This window comes from Borostomias antarcticus (genome assembly GCF_949987555.1).
Source record: "Borostomias antarcticus genome assembly, chromosome: 12".
Lineage (NCBI taxonomy): Eukaryota > Metazoa > Chordata > Actinopteri > Stomiiformes > Stomiidae > Borostomias > Borostomias antarcticus.
In genome coordinates, this window is record NC_140245.1 from 23,972,372 (window position 1) to 23,992,371 (window position 20,000).

The following is a 20,000-nucleotide window of genomic DNA, read 5'->3' on the forward strand; positions in this document are numbered from 1 at the left end:
CGACGCACCTTCCCGTTCTGGAAGGACAGGGGGGAAAAGACTCAGACTTCAGCAGGTCAGAGGTTAAACGTGTTTTATTTAGGGTCTCGGATGAGAGAACAAACGGGAACAAAAATACCATCGAACTTTTTGTGCTGGGATTAAAAAAGAACAATAAAAACCTGTTCATACACGGATGGAGAGAGAGAACACAGAGAGAGAACATGGAGAGAGAACATGGAGAGAGGGAACACGGAGAGAGAACACAGAGAGAGAACACAGAGAGAGAACATGGAGAGAGAACATGGAGAGAGAACACAGAGAGAGAACACGGAGAGAGGGAACATGGAGAGAGAACACGGAACATGGAGAGAGAACACGGAGAGAGGGAACACGGAGAGAGGGAACATGGAGAGAGAGAACATGGAGAGAGGGAACATGGAGAGAGAGAACATGGAGAGAGAACACGGAGAGAGAACACGGAACATGGAGAGAGAACACGGAGAGAGAGAACATGGAGAGAGAACACGGAGAGAGAGAACACGGAGAGAGGGAACACAGAGAGAGAACACGGAACATGGAGAGAGAACAGGGAACATGGAGAGAGAACACGGAGAGAGGGAACATGGAGAGAGAGAACATGGAGAGAGAACACGGAGAGAGAGAACACGGAACATGGAGAGAGAACACGGAGAGAGAGAACATGGAGAGAGAACACGGAGAGAGAGAACACGGAGAGAGGGAACACAGAGAGAGAACACGGAGAGAGAGAACATGGAGAGAGAGAACCCGGAGTGAGGGAACATAGAGAGAGGGAACATGGAGAGAGGGAACAGAGAGAGGGAACATGGAGAGAGAACACGGAGAGAGAGAACACAGAGAGAGAGAACATGGAGAGAGAGAACACAGAGAGAGAACACAGAGAGAGAGAACATGGAGAGAGGGAACATGGAGAGAGAACACGGAGAGAGAGAACACAGAGAGAGGGAACATGGAGAGAGAGAACACAGAGAGAGAACACGGAGAGAGGGAACACGGAGAGAGAGAACACAGAGAGAGGGGCGGAGGGGGTGGGGAGGTCGGAGGTCATAATCCCCATTTTGTGTACCTGGACCACGCCCATGCAGGAGTCGAGGAAGATGGTTCCTTTGGGCTCCTTGGAGATCTTCTCGTCCTTGTAGAAGTTGAGGTTGTAGGAGCCGTCTCCCAGCTGGGCCAAGTGGAAATACCTCCTCTTGAAGGACTGTGGAACAGCGCCAAAAAAAACAAAATAGCAGGAAGTAAACAAACCGACATGGAGAAGCAGAACCCTGTCTAAAAATACTGACCAGAGATGAAGGGATAGGGTGACGGAGGTCACGGAGGGAAAATGCACTTGAAACTACAGGCCGCGGCGCAGTGGGACGCTAGCTGGTTTAGTAGCCCCGTGTGCTACTGGGTAATGTAGTCATAATCACATACTCCTCGGAGAAAACTATAGTACTTCAAATAACCATGACGAAAAACGATCGCAAGTACAAGATGAACCCTACAGGTACTGACAAAAGAGACACTTGTACAAACATCATTATAATGGTCGTCACCAACATTATTTCTCTGTGTACAGAACAATCTGCTCATACTTAATTACCTCCAGTGGGATTAGTAAAGTTGTTTTGAATCATGCCCAGATAGCAAGCGGATCAGGGCCATATACGGGCCAGATCTGGCCCTTGTGGCTTAGTTACGGCCCATATATGGCCCAGAATCATTACACATCCGCTTGCTATCTGGGGGTCATTATGTCTTCATTGAGTGCCTTCATAATCAGTATTGACTGCTAGAGAAAATGATCATCAGATTGAAGCGAATGTGAATGTGCGAATGTGAGGTAGAGCAGCAGTTGCAACACTGTGGCCACACATTGCGATGGGGGCCCGTTTTGGGAGGTGACCTACGCGCATGGTGACGCTGATGGCACTGTTCATGTTGCCTTTATGCAGCCAGCCATGTTTAGAAACCCCGCCCTTCTGGGAGCCCAGGGAGGCGGTGTCCTAGAAGGGACAAATGAGAAACACAGCAAATGATCAAACATACTAAGACCCAACACACACACACACACACACACACACACACATAAGTGCAGTAACAGGGTGTTTTCAGTTGAGTACGGTGTGCTCTCTCTTCACTGCACGTTGTCAGCATTCACACACACACACACACACACACACGCACACACACACGCACCACTTCCATCACCCCTGGGGCTTTCAAGATGGAGGGCTGTCCATTAACAGGTTCTGAGCCAGCTCAATCCCTGAGGCAGGATCATTACTGTCCAGTGGAGTCGGCCCTCTCTACACACTGAGCTGTCATGGAGGAGGAGTGAGCAAGTCCAGATATAGAATCCACCGATGGGGAATGGAACGTTAGGGGAAATAGACGTAGAAGTTCTAGACAGAAACAACACATGTATTTTGCCTAATTGGGTGGGGGGGGAGTTGGTTTTGTTGAGACTGAGTGAGGAGTGAGGTAGACTGTTCGGGGAATAGAAAAACACATTACTTTCTGATTAGATGTGGGTTTTAGCGGGTTTTATTTTTCATTATACTGTATGCTTCGAGGCACTTCATTTTAAAAGGTTATATCTTACTTGATTTCAATTTTTAACTTATTTGTATTGTGTTTTATCTTCCATCTTGTTCTCCCTGGTTTTATGTGAAGCACTCATCCTGCATGTAATTTCTTGTTGTACAACACATTGAACTGCATTTCTGTATGAAGGTTGCTATTCAAACGCCGGGCCTTTCCTGCTCACCTCGTCTTTCTCCACGTCCTCGTCCACCTCGAACAGATGAGCCGGAAGCTTCTCCGGTCGGGACGCTTTACTGCAAAACAACACGTTGAAAACATTCACGCTTGAATGTGCAACCACTAAACTGCTAGGAAGCTAAAATGCTTAAAAACAGCTTAGGCTTCTCACTGACCCAAAGTGTGCTCATGTCTAGTCTGAATAATTCGTCATCATTAAGCTTAAAAATGCGCCTTTTAAATGTGTTGCAAATACAGCATTTTCATTTCAGACTCCCCCTCCACAACGAGATCCCAGTGTTCATGCCTTATCAACAGTTGTTTTTTAAATCACAGACAGCATTGCTAGACTGAGACAATGTCTCGCTCTCTTTCCCACATTTTTCTCAAGGCCGCATCTTTTAGCGCCAGCTGAGACAGAACTCCCCCAGCTTCTGGAACCGCTGTACGACTTGGGCCCCAGATGGTGCGAATATTAACCTTTGACCTCTGCTGGACTGAACATACTCCGGGGAGCGGGGACTCTAACGTAAACAAACATCAAGGCCAAAGGTCGCCTCGTTTTCATGCTAGCCAGCCAGAAGTGTGTGTGTGGGGGAGGGGGGGGTCTGTGAGGGGGTATTCGGAACCAAGGACATGGCACACAGACCCAGTGCATTGTGGGATTTCCCTCCCCTCCGCCGGTCCCAGATTAGCCCTCGAAGGACTCGGTGAAGAAAAGGGAGGGAAGTGTGACTATTGTTGTTGTAGCTCAGAATCTTGGAAGACGCAGACATTTTTCAAAGTGTCTGGACATGGACAAGATATTTAGTGGAGAAAGACTGCACATTAGGTATATATCCCAGCTATGAGTGAGGTCACGAGGTACTTCGCAGTCTTGCAAACCGTGTAGTCCTCTTAAGCCCCAGACGCACTGGAAGAGTCTGACGCTAGCGTTTTGAAGTACACCAATTGTTTTAAATGGCCGATCACGCACCAAAAGCGTTTTGAGGCGAGTCAAACTGCCTTGACGCTTCTACTCCGAACTTATTTACATTTGGAGCGTCAAATGGGGACGAATCAATCTAAATTAAATCAGCTCCCTATCAAAGCTGACGCCTGCAGTGCGCCATAGGAGCGTCAAATTAGGCGAATCAAACGAAGCGCGTCAATTGACTCTTCCGGTGCGTTTGGGGCTTTAGAGAGCAGAATCAACAGTGATGTGTTCTGAGGTAAATCCTTGTATTCACACACCAAATGAACCCTTGGTGTGTAACTGCTTTCCCCTCTCACTGACCCTGGAAAAAGGCCAACGCCAACTTCAGGATCGTCTGTTAACTGTGGGAGGAGCTAGCTGGGGGTCTGGCTAGGTCCAGTCCCAGGTGTCGGTCCCAGAGAGACTCGGTTCTACCCGGCTGTCAGTACACCCAGGGGAACACAGGGAAACACAGCTGGCACTTACTTCGGGAGCTGGCGGAAATCCCCGGAATAATCCTCATACTTGTAATTAACCACGTGCCAGTCTGACTTGTATGTCTTGATGCACTGTGGAGAGAGGGAGAGAGGGAGGGAGAGAGAGAGAGAGAGAGAGAGAGAGAGAGAGAGAGAGAGAGAGAAGAACGCGGATAAGAAGCATTTTAAACAATAACAAACTGCCACTCCTTACGGCAAGGCAAAGATTATTTTTCTACCTCGGGCGAAGCAAAGTCAACTCAGAGAGCCTCGCAGCGAAGCATACGTTTTAAAAATAAATATGAACATAAAGAGGATGTGGCCCCCGACGCCCTAAAGCCTGGAGCCAGTGAGAGAACCACATCGTAAGGATATCATGTTAAGACGATTAAATCACTTTGTAATAAATTGGATCAGCCAGCCACGCATTCACTTCTGGGGGTTAACAGAGTTGACACACAGGCCTGGGTGGTCCAAACCAGGTCCATAATTGTACTCAGATGGGAGACTGTACCACCTACTGGTACAGTAGCTCAGAGCTAGTGAAAATAAACATCTACTGTCTGTGCTAACACACTATTCCCCAAATCAAGGAATATTCTTAAGTATTTTAAAAACATTTCACTGAATGGACGTTATATCAGATCCTATGTTATGACCATGGGCGTTCCAGGGGAGGGAGGTGGAACTGAGTACCCAGGGGCCCAGTAGGGAGGGGGCCCTTGAAAATCCTGGAATTTGTTGGGGGGTGGGGGTTGTTGTCTCAGGGAGGGGGGGGGGGGGAGTTGTCTCGGGGGGGGGGGGGGGGGGGGGGGGGGTTGTCTCCCACAGAGGGGACCCAAAGGGATTGTTAATGTCTAGGGACCAGAATTTTGTGGATCAACCCTGGTTATGACAGTTACCATTTTAATTGGCTGGACATTAAAACGGTTAAATCAAAGGCATGACTTTCCCTCAGGAGCTGCAGCTGGTCATGATGTTACTCTATGATGTCATTCCTCACGGCTCCTGAGGGGGAAGCTCGTCCCGTCTAGTCCCCTAATCTGACCACACCCGTACCCCAGGACCCCCGCCCTGCACGCACACACACACACACACACACACACACACACACACACACACACACACACACACATTCTTCCTCTACTCCTCTAATCTGACCACGCCCGCACCTCGGGATCTCGCCCTTTCAGACCACCTGACCTGCCTCACATACACTCACACACACACACACACACACACACACACACACACACACACACACACACACACACATTCGTCCTCTGTACGAGCACAAAAGCAACCCGGAGGACGAGGGAATGCCAAAAGAGAACGCACCCCAGATAGCAAGCGGATCTGGGCCATATACAGGCCAGATCTGGCCCTTGTGGTTTAGTTCCGGCCCATATATGGCCCAGATCCGCTTGCTATCTGGGACGGCTCCCGCACCGAGACAACGCTCAACCCCGGCATCCTGTCACGACCCGCGCGCGGCTCGGCCCGGCCGTGGTCTCACCTCCTGGACAAACAGACTGTGGGCCTCCTTCTCTGCGCTGTGGGGCACGGTGGAGAACACAGTCCTGCCCTGGCGTCTGAGCGTGGAGATCTGGGGGAAGAGAAAACACAGCGACATGTCACACGTCCACACCGTCACACGTCCACACCGTCGCACGTCCACACCCTCACACGTCCACACCGTCACACGATCACACCGTCGCACGTCCATGTCACACATTCACACCGTCGCACGACCATACCCTCACACGTCCACACCGTCATGTGTCCATACCGTCACACGACCACACCGTCTTGCATCCATGTCACACATTCACACCGTCACACGTTCACACCGTCACGCGTCCACACCGTCACACGACCACACCGTCACGCGTCCACACCGTCACACGACCACACCGTCACACGACCACACCGTCACGCGTCCACACCGTCACACGACCACACCGTCACGCGTCCACACCGTCACACGACCACACCGTCACGCGTCCACATCGTCACGTGTCCATACCGTCACACGACCACACCGTCACGTGTCCATGTCACATGTCCACACCGTCACACGTCCATGTCACACGTCAACGCTGAGGAAGCAGGATCTGGTCATGTTGTTTTTTTGAACAGACACTGACTGGAAAGTCAGATACAGTTGACAGTTGATATGTTAACTCGGGCTTTGCCCTAATTTTAGATATTATCCTTTGAAAGGGAGTCTAAGCCCTTGGCTGGGCTCATAATTGAGGTCCGGAAATGAGTCCTTAATGGAATTCATCGTCCCAGAATCCTGTCGTCCTGTGAGACACTCAGTAATAAAACAGAAAGGCCGAAGCCTAATTCTGCTCATCTGAGACAGACTTCCACGATGGATCCAGACGAGAGTTATAGAGAGCGGCACCATGAAAGAAAAGCAAGCGCGACCTAGAAGAGTCTGAAGGCATGGACACACCCAGACTGATCTGCTGGGCTAGTGAAGCATGAGAATAATCATGTGGTCATTTTACTATTTCATGGTGCCCAATCACTCACTCCTCAAAGAGACTTGACAAGGGAATAGTGGCACAACGACCTAGTGCACTCTTCAACTTGTCACCTACTATCAACTATTTAGTTATTGGTTTGTTAGCAGGATTACGCAAAAACTGCCAGACCAATTTTCATCAAACTCGTTGGAGGGGTGTAGCATCGGCCAACTTAGAACCCATTACATTTTGGGTTTTCGGCCATTCACCGCCATTTATTTTTGGGACATTTGAAACAACCATATCTCAACGGGAGTTTGGACTGGCATAGCTCTCGACCTAACGAACGCAGCGATACCAAACATGTCCCGCTCGCACGCACGTACGTGCACTCCCACAGAGCCACGAAATGCATTCACGGGCGGAGGTCTGTGCTCTCTGAGCACCAATTCTAGCTCATACTGTAGTACCTTTGATACTGTTAGCAGTTGTCTAAAATGTTTCAGAGGGAAGAATGCACTGTTGACAAAAAAAAAAACGACAAATTCTGAAGTTTGCTATGAAGAATTGTAACATATTTTAACACACAATAGATATACTATTGCCAGAATACTGCAGTATCACTAACATTTTAATCCCCAATTAAACACCACAGCCCGTCCTACTGAAAGCTGACCAGTCCGTTCTACTGACGTCTGACCAGTCCGTTCTACTGACGTCTGACCAGTCCGTTCTACTGACGTCTGACCGACCGATGTCACTCAACTTGACAACCAATTATCAGAATTCCCTTCACACCCGTTAACCCTGCGTGTAATGGTTCCCGGTCTATCTGTGAGTGTGAGGGAGCATGTTCCCACACCACAAGCCATGCCCCCCCCCCCCCCTCCCCAAGCCATGTCCCCCCCCCCCCCCCCCCCCCGCCCCCCACCCCTCCCCAAGCCATGCCCCCCCCCCCCCCCCCCCCCGGGCCATGACCCCCCCCCTCCCCAAGCCATGTCCCCCCCCCCGCCCCCCACCCCTCCCCAAGCCATGTCCCCCCCCCCCCCCCTCCCCAAGCCATGTCCCCCCCCCGCCCCCCACCCCTCCCCAAGCCATGCCCCCCCCCCCCCGAGCCATGGAGCTAGGGGGATGTCAGGCATTAAATCTCCCTGGTAGAGAGGAGACGATCCCTCAGTCTCGGTTGGGACTGTGGGAGTTTGGAGGGCTGCTCTATGCTTGGTTCTCTGAGTGGTTGGGAAATATTGGTCGGATGTTGGAGTGACATGAGGTCTTTGTCGTCGGTGCAGTGAGGATTATGGTCCTCCTCGGCCGACCGTCGAACTCAAGCAACACCGTTCTCAGCCGACTGTATCTCTCTATCAGAAATTACAGACTTACACAGTAGTTGGGGTCTGTATTTGTTGTGTGTGTGTGTGTGTGTGTGTGTGTGTGTGTGTGTGTGTGTGTGTGTGTGTGTGTCTGTGCATGTACGTGTGACTAATTTACATGCGGAGAGAGGGGGGTCGGATGTGTGTGTGTGTGTGTGTGTGTGTGTGTGTGTGTGTGTGTGTGTGTGTGTGTGTGTGTGTGTGTGTGCGTGTGTGCGTGTGTGTGTACATCTGTGGACTGTGAGAACCACACGTGTTGTGGGATGTTTGCCAGTCTGAAGTAATTTGTCCGGATGTCAACTGGAAGACAATACACACACACACACACACACACACACACACACACACACACACACACAGTTGAAGTGTATCAGTGTCACTGGGGGCTGGGGGTGACTAGTGACTGGCACAGAGAATACTGGACATGCTTCAAGCCTGGCTAACAATAGTCACTCACAACCTGCCAGATAACTCTAATGATGATATTCACTGACAGTTACTGTGGAATTACTGTATTATGGATATTACGTATAATAACATGATAACTAACATTAACTTTATGATCTTTGAGAAGCAATTGCGCTGTAAGAAAACACCCTGTACCATCTTTGAGTGACAAAGTCAGTCATGTTGAATTAGTTGAAGAATTTCCTACGGCCATTCTGCAGTGTAGCTGGATAGATTTATTGATCCCGGAGGGGGGGAAATTGTTGGAGGAGAGAGCCAATCAAAACCTCGTCTACAGCCTCCAGAGTCGAGGCCCCTGTCTGTCCAAATCAACCGACGCCGGCCCAAACCGCCAGCGGAGAGGCCAACGCGTCTGGCTGGCTCTCTCTGAAGTTCGGGCCCGGCCCAGATAGCAAGCGGATCTGGGCCATATATGGGCCGGATCTAAACCACAAGTGCCAGATCTGGCCTGTATATGGTCCTGATCCGCTTGCTGTCTGGGGGTGATGCGAAACACATGGCGGGTTGGACAGCCCGGGTCGGCCCATGGCGCTCCCACCTCGGCCAGAACTTGCAGTAACCCGCAAGGTATGCTGGGTAGCCGGCCTCGTTGTGAGGGTAGGGCGCGCTATAAAACACTCGAATAGCTTCTGCTGTATCACAGATAGCAAGCGGATCTGGGCCATATACAGGCCAGATCTGGCCCTTGTGGCTTAGCCCATATATGGCCCCGCTTGCTATCTGGGATGTGTACGTGCACGACGCCACAGGTGCGTAGTCTGAGGAACATGGCCCTGTCAGACCCTGTCACTGACAGACAAGACAGGAGTTACGACTCAAGCTGAAGATATTTACAGAAGCAAGCAAGAACTAGTAGAGACACCTACTTCCTGACTCTCTCCCTGGAACTCTCCTCTCCTCTCTGCTGGACCGGAGACCCTACGAGACCCTTCGGTGAAATTGTACACTCTTCACACCGCGACCCGGGAACACAGAGGTCAGGCTTTTCGAGACCTTTGAAGACCATTCCTTTGAAGACAAACGGTCTGTCTACGGAGCGTGGAAGTGTTTAAGAGGGCGCGCCGCGAGCCAGTGCCTACATGAGGATGAGATTTACGATCGCTTCAACATGTATGCGCTCTCTCTCCCTCTCTCTCTCCCTCTCTCTCTCTCTCTCTCTCTGGGTGCTATAGCTTTTAAGGGGAAAGTTGTCAGAACTAGTGAAGTTCCTGCCCGTGCAGAAAAGCAGGAGAATTAAACTCTCGTTTCACCGCACGAGAGCTAGACTGCCGGGGGAAAGCGTTCTGAGACAGGTGCAAGGAAAGGAGGGGTATTAAAACGCGTTACCCTTGTGGAACGTCTTAAAAGGCGAGGAGGAGAGGTACAGGAGAGGGGGAGGAGGGGGAAACCAAAGACATATTACTGAACGGGCCTACCGGGCCCAGGCCCAGGGGCCCAAGAGCTCAGGGGGCCCTTTGCATTTCTTGTCACATAGTCAGAAGGCTTAGTCATTCATTCAATAACAGAGCCTCAAAAATCCTGCTAAAAAACGATAGCCTGAACATTCACTTTGAAGACGTCACAAGAAAGAAACCACCATGATACCTGTAGTTTTTAAGTGAGTGTTTATAGTACTTTAGAGGGGCTGAGTACTCCATGCAATATGGGCCCTTCAATTCTTTGGGGAGAAATCCAAAAAGCAGGTCCTCCCCACAGAGTTGAGGTCCCTCGAGTCAAAACCGAGCTGAATAAAGCTGCTTTTATTGTGAGTTTTCTCAAATCATCTGCAAATTGGGTGCCGTCTAAGTGAGCAAATTCTAAAAATTGATGAATAAAACGGGTGGGGAGGCCCTTTACGTTTCTGGGCCCAGGGGGCCATCATTTCATAATCCGTCTACGGGGGGAACAGGACAAGACAGGGCAGGACAGGAGAGGTATTAAAGTGCGGTACCCTTGTGGAACGTCTTAGTAAAAGGCGAGGAGCGAAGGTACAGGAGAGGGGGAGGAGGGGGAGGAGGGGGGAGGACAGGGGAAGGACAGGCGCCGCTCTGTGACTGAACAGGCGCTGTTATTCGGAGCAGGCCTCACCTCAAAGTCGTCGGGGGGGAACTGTAGCATGTCCCGCAGGTTATCGCCGGCGATCTGGGTCTTCCTCAGCACCAGAACGCTCTCGTAGTCCAGGGGCTCGATGATTTTAGGCTTCACCTGGGAGGGGGGCAGGTGAAGGGGGGGCATTAGTTCAGGAGGACGCTCTTCTGGATGAATTGCAGCTTCTGGATGCTCAGCTAAGATGGATGCTTAAATGAAAAGTGCGCAGGTCCTAGTGACCTAAACTTTGTATTGCGATCTGCTCTGAAGGACACACCGTGGGGATAGGTGAATTGGGGGCACCTTTTCTTCACTTATGATGGCTGGTCACAATTTATTTTATTTATTTGACCTTTATTTTTACCAGGTTAGTCTCATTGAGATTGAAAATCTCTTTTACAAGAGAGACCTGGCCAAGAAATCTGCATAAAGTTACAGACAACATTTCAACATGAATATAATACAAACACAAATATATCTACACTTAATAGAAAGGACAACCAATCACTCATTAAAGCAGCAGCAAGCTTGTAGTCTACATGCTGACACTGTTGTTTCCCACAGGCAATGTGCTCATTGACCCAAGTAAAGGGGGATGAATGAGAAGTGAGGGAGGAAGAGAGAAGGAGAGAGGGGTGAGAGGGAGAGAGTGGGAGGGGGGATGGAGCGAGGGGCCTTGTGTGCCACCGTACCAGCCACTGTGGCGTGAGCTAACACACAAGCCCTCGACTGCACAGGCTCCCATTGGTCCCCTCAGGAAGAGGACCCTTCTGTCCGTCCAATAGCGGGGCGGTATTCTCAAGGACGGATGATTGGCTGTGCCTCGTACCGGCGCATTCGGGACAGAGCAGACCAGAGAAGCTGAGAGTTCTGGGTAAAATCCCTCCGGCATTCAGAAGCAAAACTTCGGCGTTCCACAGGAAGACCCCCAAGGGGGGAGTCCAGCTGACATGTCCAGCCCCCTAGACCCCTCCACAAGTGTTTCAGAGGCTATGAACATTCATCTATCAGGTGTGTGTGTGTGTGTGTGTGTGTGTGTGTGTGTGTGTGTATGTGTGTGTGTGTCTGTGTCTGTGGGTATGCATGCGTGCGTGTGTGTGTGTGTGTGTGTGTATGTGTGTCTGTGGGTGTGCGTGCGTGCGTGCGTGAGTGTGTGTGTGTGCATGTGTGTGTCTGTGGGTGTGTCTGTGGGTGTGTCTGTGGGTGTGCGTGTGTGTGTGCGTGTGTGTGTGTGTGTGTGCGTGCGTGAATGTGTGTGTGTACGTGCGTGAATGTGTGTGTGTGTGTGCACTATTATACCCACAGTCAACACAGACAGACAGTCAAGAGAGACTGGAAGCCGCCGGAGTGGGACTCCTGAGAATCCCACAGGCCAACGTCAAACAAACAGCGCCAACGTCAATATATTCATCTTTCACTCTGGTGCCGAGTTCTGTTGATGGCGTATTATTCCAGCCATGGCTGCAAAAGCTTCATTGTAATTCAGATTATTTGGATAAGTCCCCTTGGTTCTGCTCCAGCCTTTACGAAACAGACCTGCGGCCAGTTAGGCGGAGGTCTGTGAGCACCGTTTCACCTCGAATTATAACCCCCCTTCAAGGGCCCAGAGACGATGATGTCATGACCTCCCCCCACGTTAGGGTGGAGCACAGCCAGTTATTCGATATGGCCTTTTCGCTAATGAAGATCATCTGATAAGCATAAAAACATCAGCTTTATTTCCAAACTGGACATTCGCCACCGAAGCCGGATAACGACCCAAGTTGCGGCATATGGGATTGTTTAACAGCCAACAAAAACAATCCGGTATGAATAAAATACACCGCCAAATGATCCGCTAGTTGAGACCGGTTGTGTCTCACTTACTGTAGCTGAACTCACACAACTTGGCTGAGAAGGAGAGAGACTTTGCTACGAGCTGTTAAAGGAGTAGTAAAGGGAAAATGCATGTTTAGCCCTGTTTTAAGGTTACTTATGATCATATACAATGGTTCAGATCAAAACGTTGACAAAACTAGCACTTTTGAGAAAGTCTGATAATTGCTCTACCACCATTTAGGTCATACAATGGATGTGGGTGGGCACCGTGAAAAATCTTTCAAAAACATGTTAAACTCTCGATTTCAAAGACAAGAAGCTCACTGAGGGGGTAATTGGTGTCCGTTGTGTGTTCTGACATCAAATTCGCCACAAAGTATGAATCCTGTAGGGTTTTATTGATCATTTTATGAAATCCATTGACTTGTATTGAAGCGACCGCTGTCGATGTGTAGATCAATCCACAGAGGGGATTCAGGAAGCGGAACTACTTACGGTAGCTATTGTTAATGTTGCTAGGCTACCTAGTTTGCGGAGGTTTACACACGTATGTGCTGCGACTAAATAGTTCTAGGCTAAATATTTAAAAAAGCCTTTCCAGATGAACTAGAATCTTACTTTATGGCGAATTATATGTCAGAATGCCAACTAACACCTCTGTGAGTTTCTTGTCTTGTCCCTTTACTACTCCTTTAAGCTTTCGGGTTTCCTCCGAAGTCTAGCATCGTCATCATGGACCCGTAGCTGGAGTGTCATACTACCATGTAATCCCCATGCATGCTTTGACGCCATATCCTTCTGATAGCACCTAACCATGGACTGGATAGATACCATGGAATGGACTACACGTCATGTACGTAACATGACGATTTCTGATCTGAGGAACATGGATTTTCTATGCAATATGAAATGACAGTTCTCCATTCATCTGCATGCATGCAAAGCCCGGCCAAAAAAAGGCACATGGTCTTTTACGGAATGAGGTCCTTGAACAACAGTAGTTCCACGAAAGAGATGTACAGGTACAGCATCGTCATGATTATCATGAACGCTGAAAACATTATTGCAAAAAGAATGTGTTCAAGACACTTCCAAAAACTATACGCAACCTTTATTGAGAGCTGATTCCAGCACAAGAACAGTTAAAGCATGTGAGGTCTGCAAGTGCTCCAGTTCTAGGGGAAAAAAGATATTTAAAAAGATTCAAATCCTAAGAGACAAGTTCTCATTTTCTACAGCTATCCATAGCATACCCCATTTAACATCACCAATCTCACTCAATATCTGAATCAACAGAACACCAAACATGATGGGGCATGCTCCATGCTGTACTTGTACAGTTTTTTGTCCTGCATTTGCACCCTGTCCTATGTCGTCTCCAACAGCGCATGCCTTAACCCTAGTCACATTCCTAGTATGCGTGAACCATATACACGGCCGATCAATCAGATCTTGACATTCTGACGCTTGAATAACACAGAGGGCTCGTCCCTGCCACCTGATGCTGGGTTCTTGACCCGGACTCATCCCTGCCACCTGATGCTGGGTTCTTGACCCGGACTCATCCCTGCCACCTGATGCTGGGTTCTTGACCCGGACTCATCCCTGCCACTTGATGCTGGGTTCTTGACCCGGACTCATCCCTGCCACCTGATGCTGGGTTCTTGACCCGGACTCATCCCTGCCACCTGATGCTGGGTTCTTGACCCGGACTCATCCCTGCCACCTGATGCTGGGTTCTTGACCCGGACTCACCCTCGCCACCTGCTGGGCGTGCTCCGCCTCCACCTCACCCTCCAGCAGGCTTTTGTACTGCTGGGGAGACTCAATCACCAGCTCCTTCTTGGCAGCTTTGCCCGTCCGCCCCTGCATGGTGGACAGCGCCGGTACCCCCCAAGCCCCAGATCCGGGCCCCTCAGTACTCCGACAGTTTTGGTAGAAAGTAGCCAGCCTCCGGATCAGGACCTCAGTGGAACCCGACTGGTCATGCTCGGTATTTATAGGTTCTCTGCTCTCTAGTTTACTCCGGTTAATTTCCTTCTTCTCAGTCACAATGACCCAGCGTCTCTGCCTCGGCTAGCCTCTCTCTCTCTCTCTCCATCAATCTCTCTTCCTCTCTCTCTCTCTCTCTCTCCCTCTCTCTCTCTCTCCCTCTCTGTCTGCCGAAGGAGAGGGCCCCTCCCACACACAGCTGTGCAGCTGTGGAGGCGTGCATCTGTGTGTGTGTGTGCGTGTGTGTGTGTGTGTGCGTACATATGCATGTCCGTGTGGGAGGATGGAGGGAGGGGATCTAACATCACGCTATCTAATAACCCCTCCTGCAGAGGTCATGAAGTCAAACGGTCAGTTGGTCAAGTCATTGTGATCCACCTGCCTCTCCCTAACTTCCACAGTCCGACACAGAGGGAGAGAGACCGAGAGAGACAAGAGAGAGAGACAGAGAGAGACAAAGACAAATAAAGAGAGAGGAGAGCAAAAGATATGCGAGATATGAGACACATGAAAGACGAGATATATTGAAAGATATGAGAGATATGAGAGATACGACCAGGGGCCTCATTTATCATTGAGGTACGCCTTCTTTTACACGGTCTTTTTCGCGAGTTCAGGCGTACGCCATTTGCCCCCCCCACATTGCGATTTATCAAGCCGAAAGGGCGAAAATTTAGTCGCCTTTCTCCGCGCTTTTGTAGGACACCTCTCCAGTTGGCGTACCGATTTACACGGTGTTCTACGCCCTTTTTGAACACAGGGGGAACTGGCGACGCAGGTGGTGCGTCGGTGAATTACTATGTTTGACGGAGAGAATAAGAGCGACAGTTCATGAACGCACAATCATGTAGGCTAATAGGCCAATTCAGCACAAACATATATCGCAATGCAAGATTAGACGTGTCCTCTAACCGGCTCATTCATGGTTCGATATGGATTTGTTCCCCAAACTGTACCTATGCGCTGTCCCAAACCCTTCCGCGCTATATGTCACACACCTAATGCAGGCACTCCATCAAACGGCAATAATTGACCAATTAGATTGTCATTAATATGTGATCATGTGGACCTGTTTGCTCTTTGGTAAGCATATAAATGACAGTCCTCCTGTGCGTAATGCGAGCCTAAATGAATCCGGCGCTACTCGGTCTACTGGCCGAGATAGAACTCCAAAGAGGTGACGGCGATGGCGACTGCACCCACATATTCATAAGGGCACCATCAGTGAATGAATACGTCTATGTGAATCGCAAAAATGTGCACACTATAAATACCCAAATCATATGTGACGCCGACATGCTCATCACAAGTGTAGTGGCACGGTGGCCTGGCTCCACGCATGACTCATTCATCCTGGCGCACAGCAGGGTAGGGGCTAGACTGGAGGCAGGCGCTGCGCGTGACGGCTGGCTTGGTGTGTGCATAGCCAAGATACATATTCTTTGTCTTTTTTACTTTAATCTTTATTAGCATTTTCCATCCATACAACGACAATACCATAAAACATAAAAACTTACAATAACAGCTAATGGGTACTTCCATCCATGCAGCTTTTTTTTCTTACTCAAATATGACTATTTTAATACTAGTGGTATCATCACACTTCCTTCTATAATCCATCCATTTTTCCCATCTCCCTTCAAACTTTCCTTCCTGCATCCTCAATGCATAAATAAATCTCATAAATATCCTCCACAACACCCACCACTGCTCCTTGGTTGGGGGTTCCACCTTATACCAAGCCCTCATTATTGTCTTTTTACTAGCAACCAATAGTACTTTCACTAGGTATCTGTCCCCTCCTTGTACATCATTCTGTTATGTTTGCCAAGATGTATATTCAAAGCTGATAAGAATGAGAACCAGTCAAGACCCCACCACAAAATGAGGACCCAAGCCCTCAGCCCCCTCCCCGTCATGAGGTTTACCAGCGGGGCCAAAGGGCCCACACTGAGGTCATGCGCCAGCTATGAAGACACAAACAAGTAAGGTTCACATTTCTACCATTTTATTGTCTGTTGGTGGGTGACTGTGTGAGGTGTGTGAGTGCGTTTGTCAGTGAATGTGTGAGGTCCGTGAGTGTGGTAGTGAGTGACTGTGTGAGGTCCTTGAGTGTGGTAGTGAGTGACTGTGTGAGGTCCGTGAGTGTGGTAGTGAGTGACAGTGTGAGGTCCGTGACAGCATGTGTGAGGGAATGAAGTGCAGTGAGGATGTCCTGTTGGCTCTGGTGGTGTAGTGTGGTGACCTCCACCAACTGCTGCACAACTGCCCCACAACTGCCCCAATCCCTTCTGCCATTTCCCTCTGGGCCTCTAGGGTCATGAGCCTCCAGCACAGCATCTGATAGGAAGCCCAGCCCTCAGGGAACCTTGAGGCAGGGACGCTGGCAGCCGGAGGTGGAGGCGTGGGCGGTGGAGACGGAGACGGAGGCGCTGGAGATGGCACTGGAGGTGGAGGCCGGTGCGCTGGAGGTGGAGGCACTGGAGGTCGTGGCGCTGGATGTAGAGGCTGCAACCGGCGGGGGCACGACCGTCAGGTCAAGGACCACTGCAGACTCCCCCTCCTCTGAGTCCCACCCCACGTCAGAGTCTGGAGAAACAATTTCAGTCATTTTCTTTGAGTTTGTCTGTTAACTTGATTATGCATTAAACATTTCATTGTGTAGCCATATTCAATTGATATGTTTTTCTGTTGGCAGCCAAATAAATGCTTAAGTGTGATTTACCGGGTGATTTAGATGAGAGTCTACATTTCCCAGAGGGGAAAATGTTTCATGTGGTCTAACATTATGAAGTGGTCATCTGTGTTATCGTTCCCTGTTTTTGGTCCTAAATCAATCATAGCCTACCACAGAATGTGTGGAATGTTTGCTTTCCTCACACATAATACAGCATGTCCGTGTAGCCTACGCCACATACAGGATGCACGAACATACAGTAGGCTACCTAAACTAGGAGCAATCAGACAAATGTAGGCTCGTACAAATAGCTTACCTTCCGAAGATGATTTTCTTTCCTCGCGTGGACCTCACCAACAAGCACATGCACCTCCGTCTCCGAAAAGTTTCTCTTCTTTCCGCGTTTGTCTGTCCTAATGCTCCACGCTATGTCGGTTCCTTCCGGGGTATCCCCGACACGCTGTCATAGTTTTGACCATATATGGTTGGATTTGGGCGTGGAGAGGGCGGAACACGGGGCGCGTGCGCGTACACTCTATTCTCCGCCCGTCTCGGATTTCTCGTGCAGAAAAGGGCATACGACTTTTTTGATAGATCCGAAAAGCGTGTAAATATTCTCGTCGTACGCTACATTGTGCATTTTCCGCGTTTTCGTCGTACGCCCTCTTTTACACCAGAATTTACACGCTCTTTGATAAATGAGGCCCCAGATATGAACAGCTGAGCCGGGAGCTAACAGTAAACAGACCTAAACCCCGAGTGCTCCCTCGAACACCGCCTGTCTGTCTGAGCGAGCGTAGATAAAGTTCCTCCCTCTCCGCGGTGATATTCGGGGCCACTTTTGATCCGCGGGTACCCACAGCGGGGTGTGTGGACACACACTCCACCCCCCCCATCCGGACCACCGGCCCCCCAGCCCGCCTGGCTGCGCTCCCCGCTCGAGTCAAGAAAGGTTGGCTTACACTACCTCTCTCTATCCCTTCATCTCTCTCGTTGGAGGAGGAGGAGGGAAGGAAATACATCTTTCTTTATTCGTCGGAGGCGCCACAGCTGATTCTCCAGGTCTGGTATGCAGTGGCGGGGATCCTGGGGGGGTCAGTGGGATCCCAATATTTGAGATCATTAAAATTGTCCCCCCTCAATATTTAGATTGGGGTAGTGGCATTCAAATGACCATACAGCCGCGTAGGAAGATGTCCCCCCCAAAAAATACTTCAATGTAAATGACCCCCCCAAAGTTGGATACAGATCCCCACCATTGCTGGTAAGTATCGGTCGCATGTCTCCGCGCGCCAAACAATGATAACATTTAGGATTTTAACATCAGTGGGGAATTAATATGGATTTCTCATCTGGGATTTTTCGGGTTTTCTAATCAAACAAGAAAAGACATGCGTTCGTTCGTGAGCTCATCTACACACACGTAACACACAATTTGTTGACCACACTTGACCTTACAATCAGCCCGCCCCTCAAATGGATGACCACTCACTCGCGCTCGGTCACCGATCGACCAACACAGCCGATAACCGATAACAAATAACCCATTCATCTAACGGCCTGAGAAAAAGAGAGCGAGTGATAGAGAGAGAGAGAAGAGAGAGAGAGAGAAGAGAGAGAGAGAGAAGAGAGAGAGAGAGAGAGGGGGCGGGGGGGACATGACATGGGTTGGGCTGACTTCAAAGGGACTTTCAGAGTGTCTGCATTGCAGTCTCAGTATCATCGTTCCTCCCAAACAAGCTACAGTATACAGAGGAACCACAGTGAGTGTGTGTGTGTGTGTGTGTGTGTGTGTGTGTGTTTGTCTTCTTTCACTCCCTATGATGTGCCGGTGAGCTCTCTATAATTTGCATTACTTATCTCTGCTGTGACGCAGACAAAAAAGAAAACCTGTTCTATTCACAAAACGCAGAAACGTCTTCATTCTCTGTACCTCGGAAGAGACCACATCCCTGACGTGATTAGAGATCTACACTATAACCCAAAATAAATCGCTTACAATTTAATGTACCGCCTAGCCTATGGGGAATGGGTTCCCAGATAGCAAGCGGATCTGGGCCGTATACAGGCGAGATCTGGCCCTTGTGGCTTAGTTCCGGCCCATATATGGCCCAGAATCATTACACATCCGCTTGCTATCTGGGTTACATCAGCAATCTGGCTAGCGGTCCGGCTATCTGCGACACATCGAAGTGTCCCCCTAGAGTTGGTCCTCGTCCAGGGTCCGGTCCCTGGATGGTCGGGGCTTCCCCTGGACTGCGCTCCGGTCCCTCGCGCTGATGGAGGAGCTCTTGTGACGGTGTCACGCAGCGTGATAATCGACCCCGTTGTCGAGCGATCGCACTGAGGTCATCGCCATTCACCCAGATCTCTAGGAAAACCTCCCGGCTAAACGCTGGCTATGTGCCAAGGCGCTCGTGCGTCGAGTGTGCGTGTGTGTGTGTGTGTGTGTGGTTATGAGTTTGTCCACGAGTGTTTCACCATTATATGCACATGGAAGACTGCATGAAGACAGAGTGTAAGTGAACGAGAGAGAGAGAGAGAGAGAGAGAGAGAGAGAGAGAGAGAGAGAGAGAGAGAGGGGAGGGTGCTTATTTGCTCGACGCAGCTTGAACCAATTAGACCCTCCATCCCCTGAGACACACACACACACACACATACACACACACACACACACACACAGGTCTGGAGAGCATTGCATAAGAACAGATTGACGTAATGTTTGGGAGCCAATCATCACTACAGAGGCAATGGGGAGAGAGAGAGAGAGAGAGAGAGAGAGAGAGAGAGAGAGAGAGAGAGGGTGTAACCTGAAAAGCCCTACAGGCCACAGGCACATAAACACCAAGATACAACCGCACACACACACACACACACAGAAGAAATCTCAGACGTAAAACGCTCACAGTCTCGCACTCCTTTAAATGGTGGTGG

General features: G+C 49.8%; 1 protein-coding gene across 1 annotated transcript in view; it reads right to left on the bottom strand.

Annotated features, from left to right (window-relative positions):
- The window catches only part of LOC311315833 (dedicator of cytokinesis protein 9-like), a gene marked incomplete at both ends in the record, with an annotated part of 65,118 nt that overhangs the window by 42,747 nt on the left and 2,371 nt on the right, over positions 1 to 20,000 (bottom strand). Inside the window, 7 exons of the mRNA XM_084446530.1 lie at positions 1 to 17; positions 1,088 to 1,222; positions 1,917 to 2,012; positions 2,777 to 2,846; positions 4,211 to 4,293; positions 5,717 to 5,806; positions 10,580 to 10,696. The exon at positions 1 to 17 is cut by the window's left edge and continues 158 nt beyond it. Of these exons, the coding sequence (XP_084302656.1) occupies positions 1 to 17; positions 1,088 to 1,222; positions 1,917 to 2,012; positions 2,777 to 2,846; positions 4,211 to 4,293; positions 5,717 to 5,806; positions 10,580 to 10,696 (608 nt within the window). The remainder of the gene's footprint in view (positions 18 to 1,087; positions 1,223 to 1,916; positions 2,013 to 2,776; positions 2,847 to 4,210; positions 4,294 to 5,716; positions 5,807 to 10,579; positions 10,697 to 20,000) is intronic.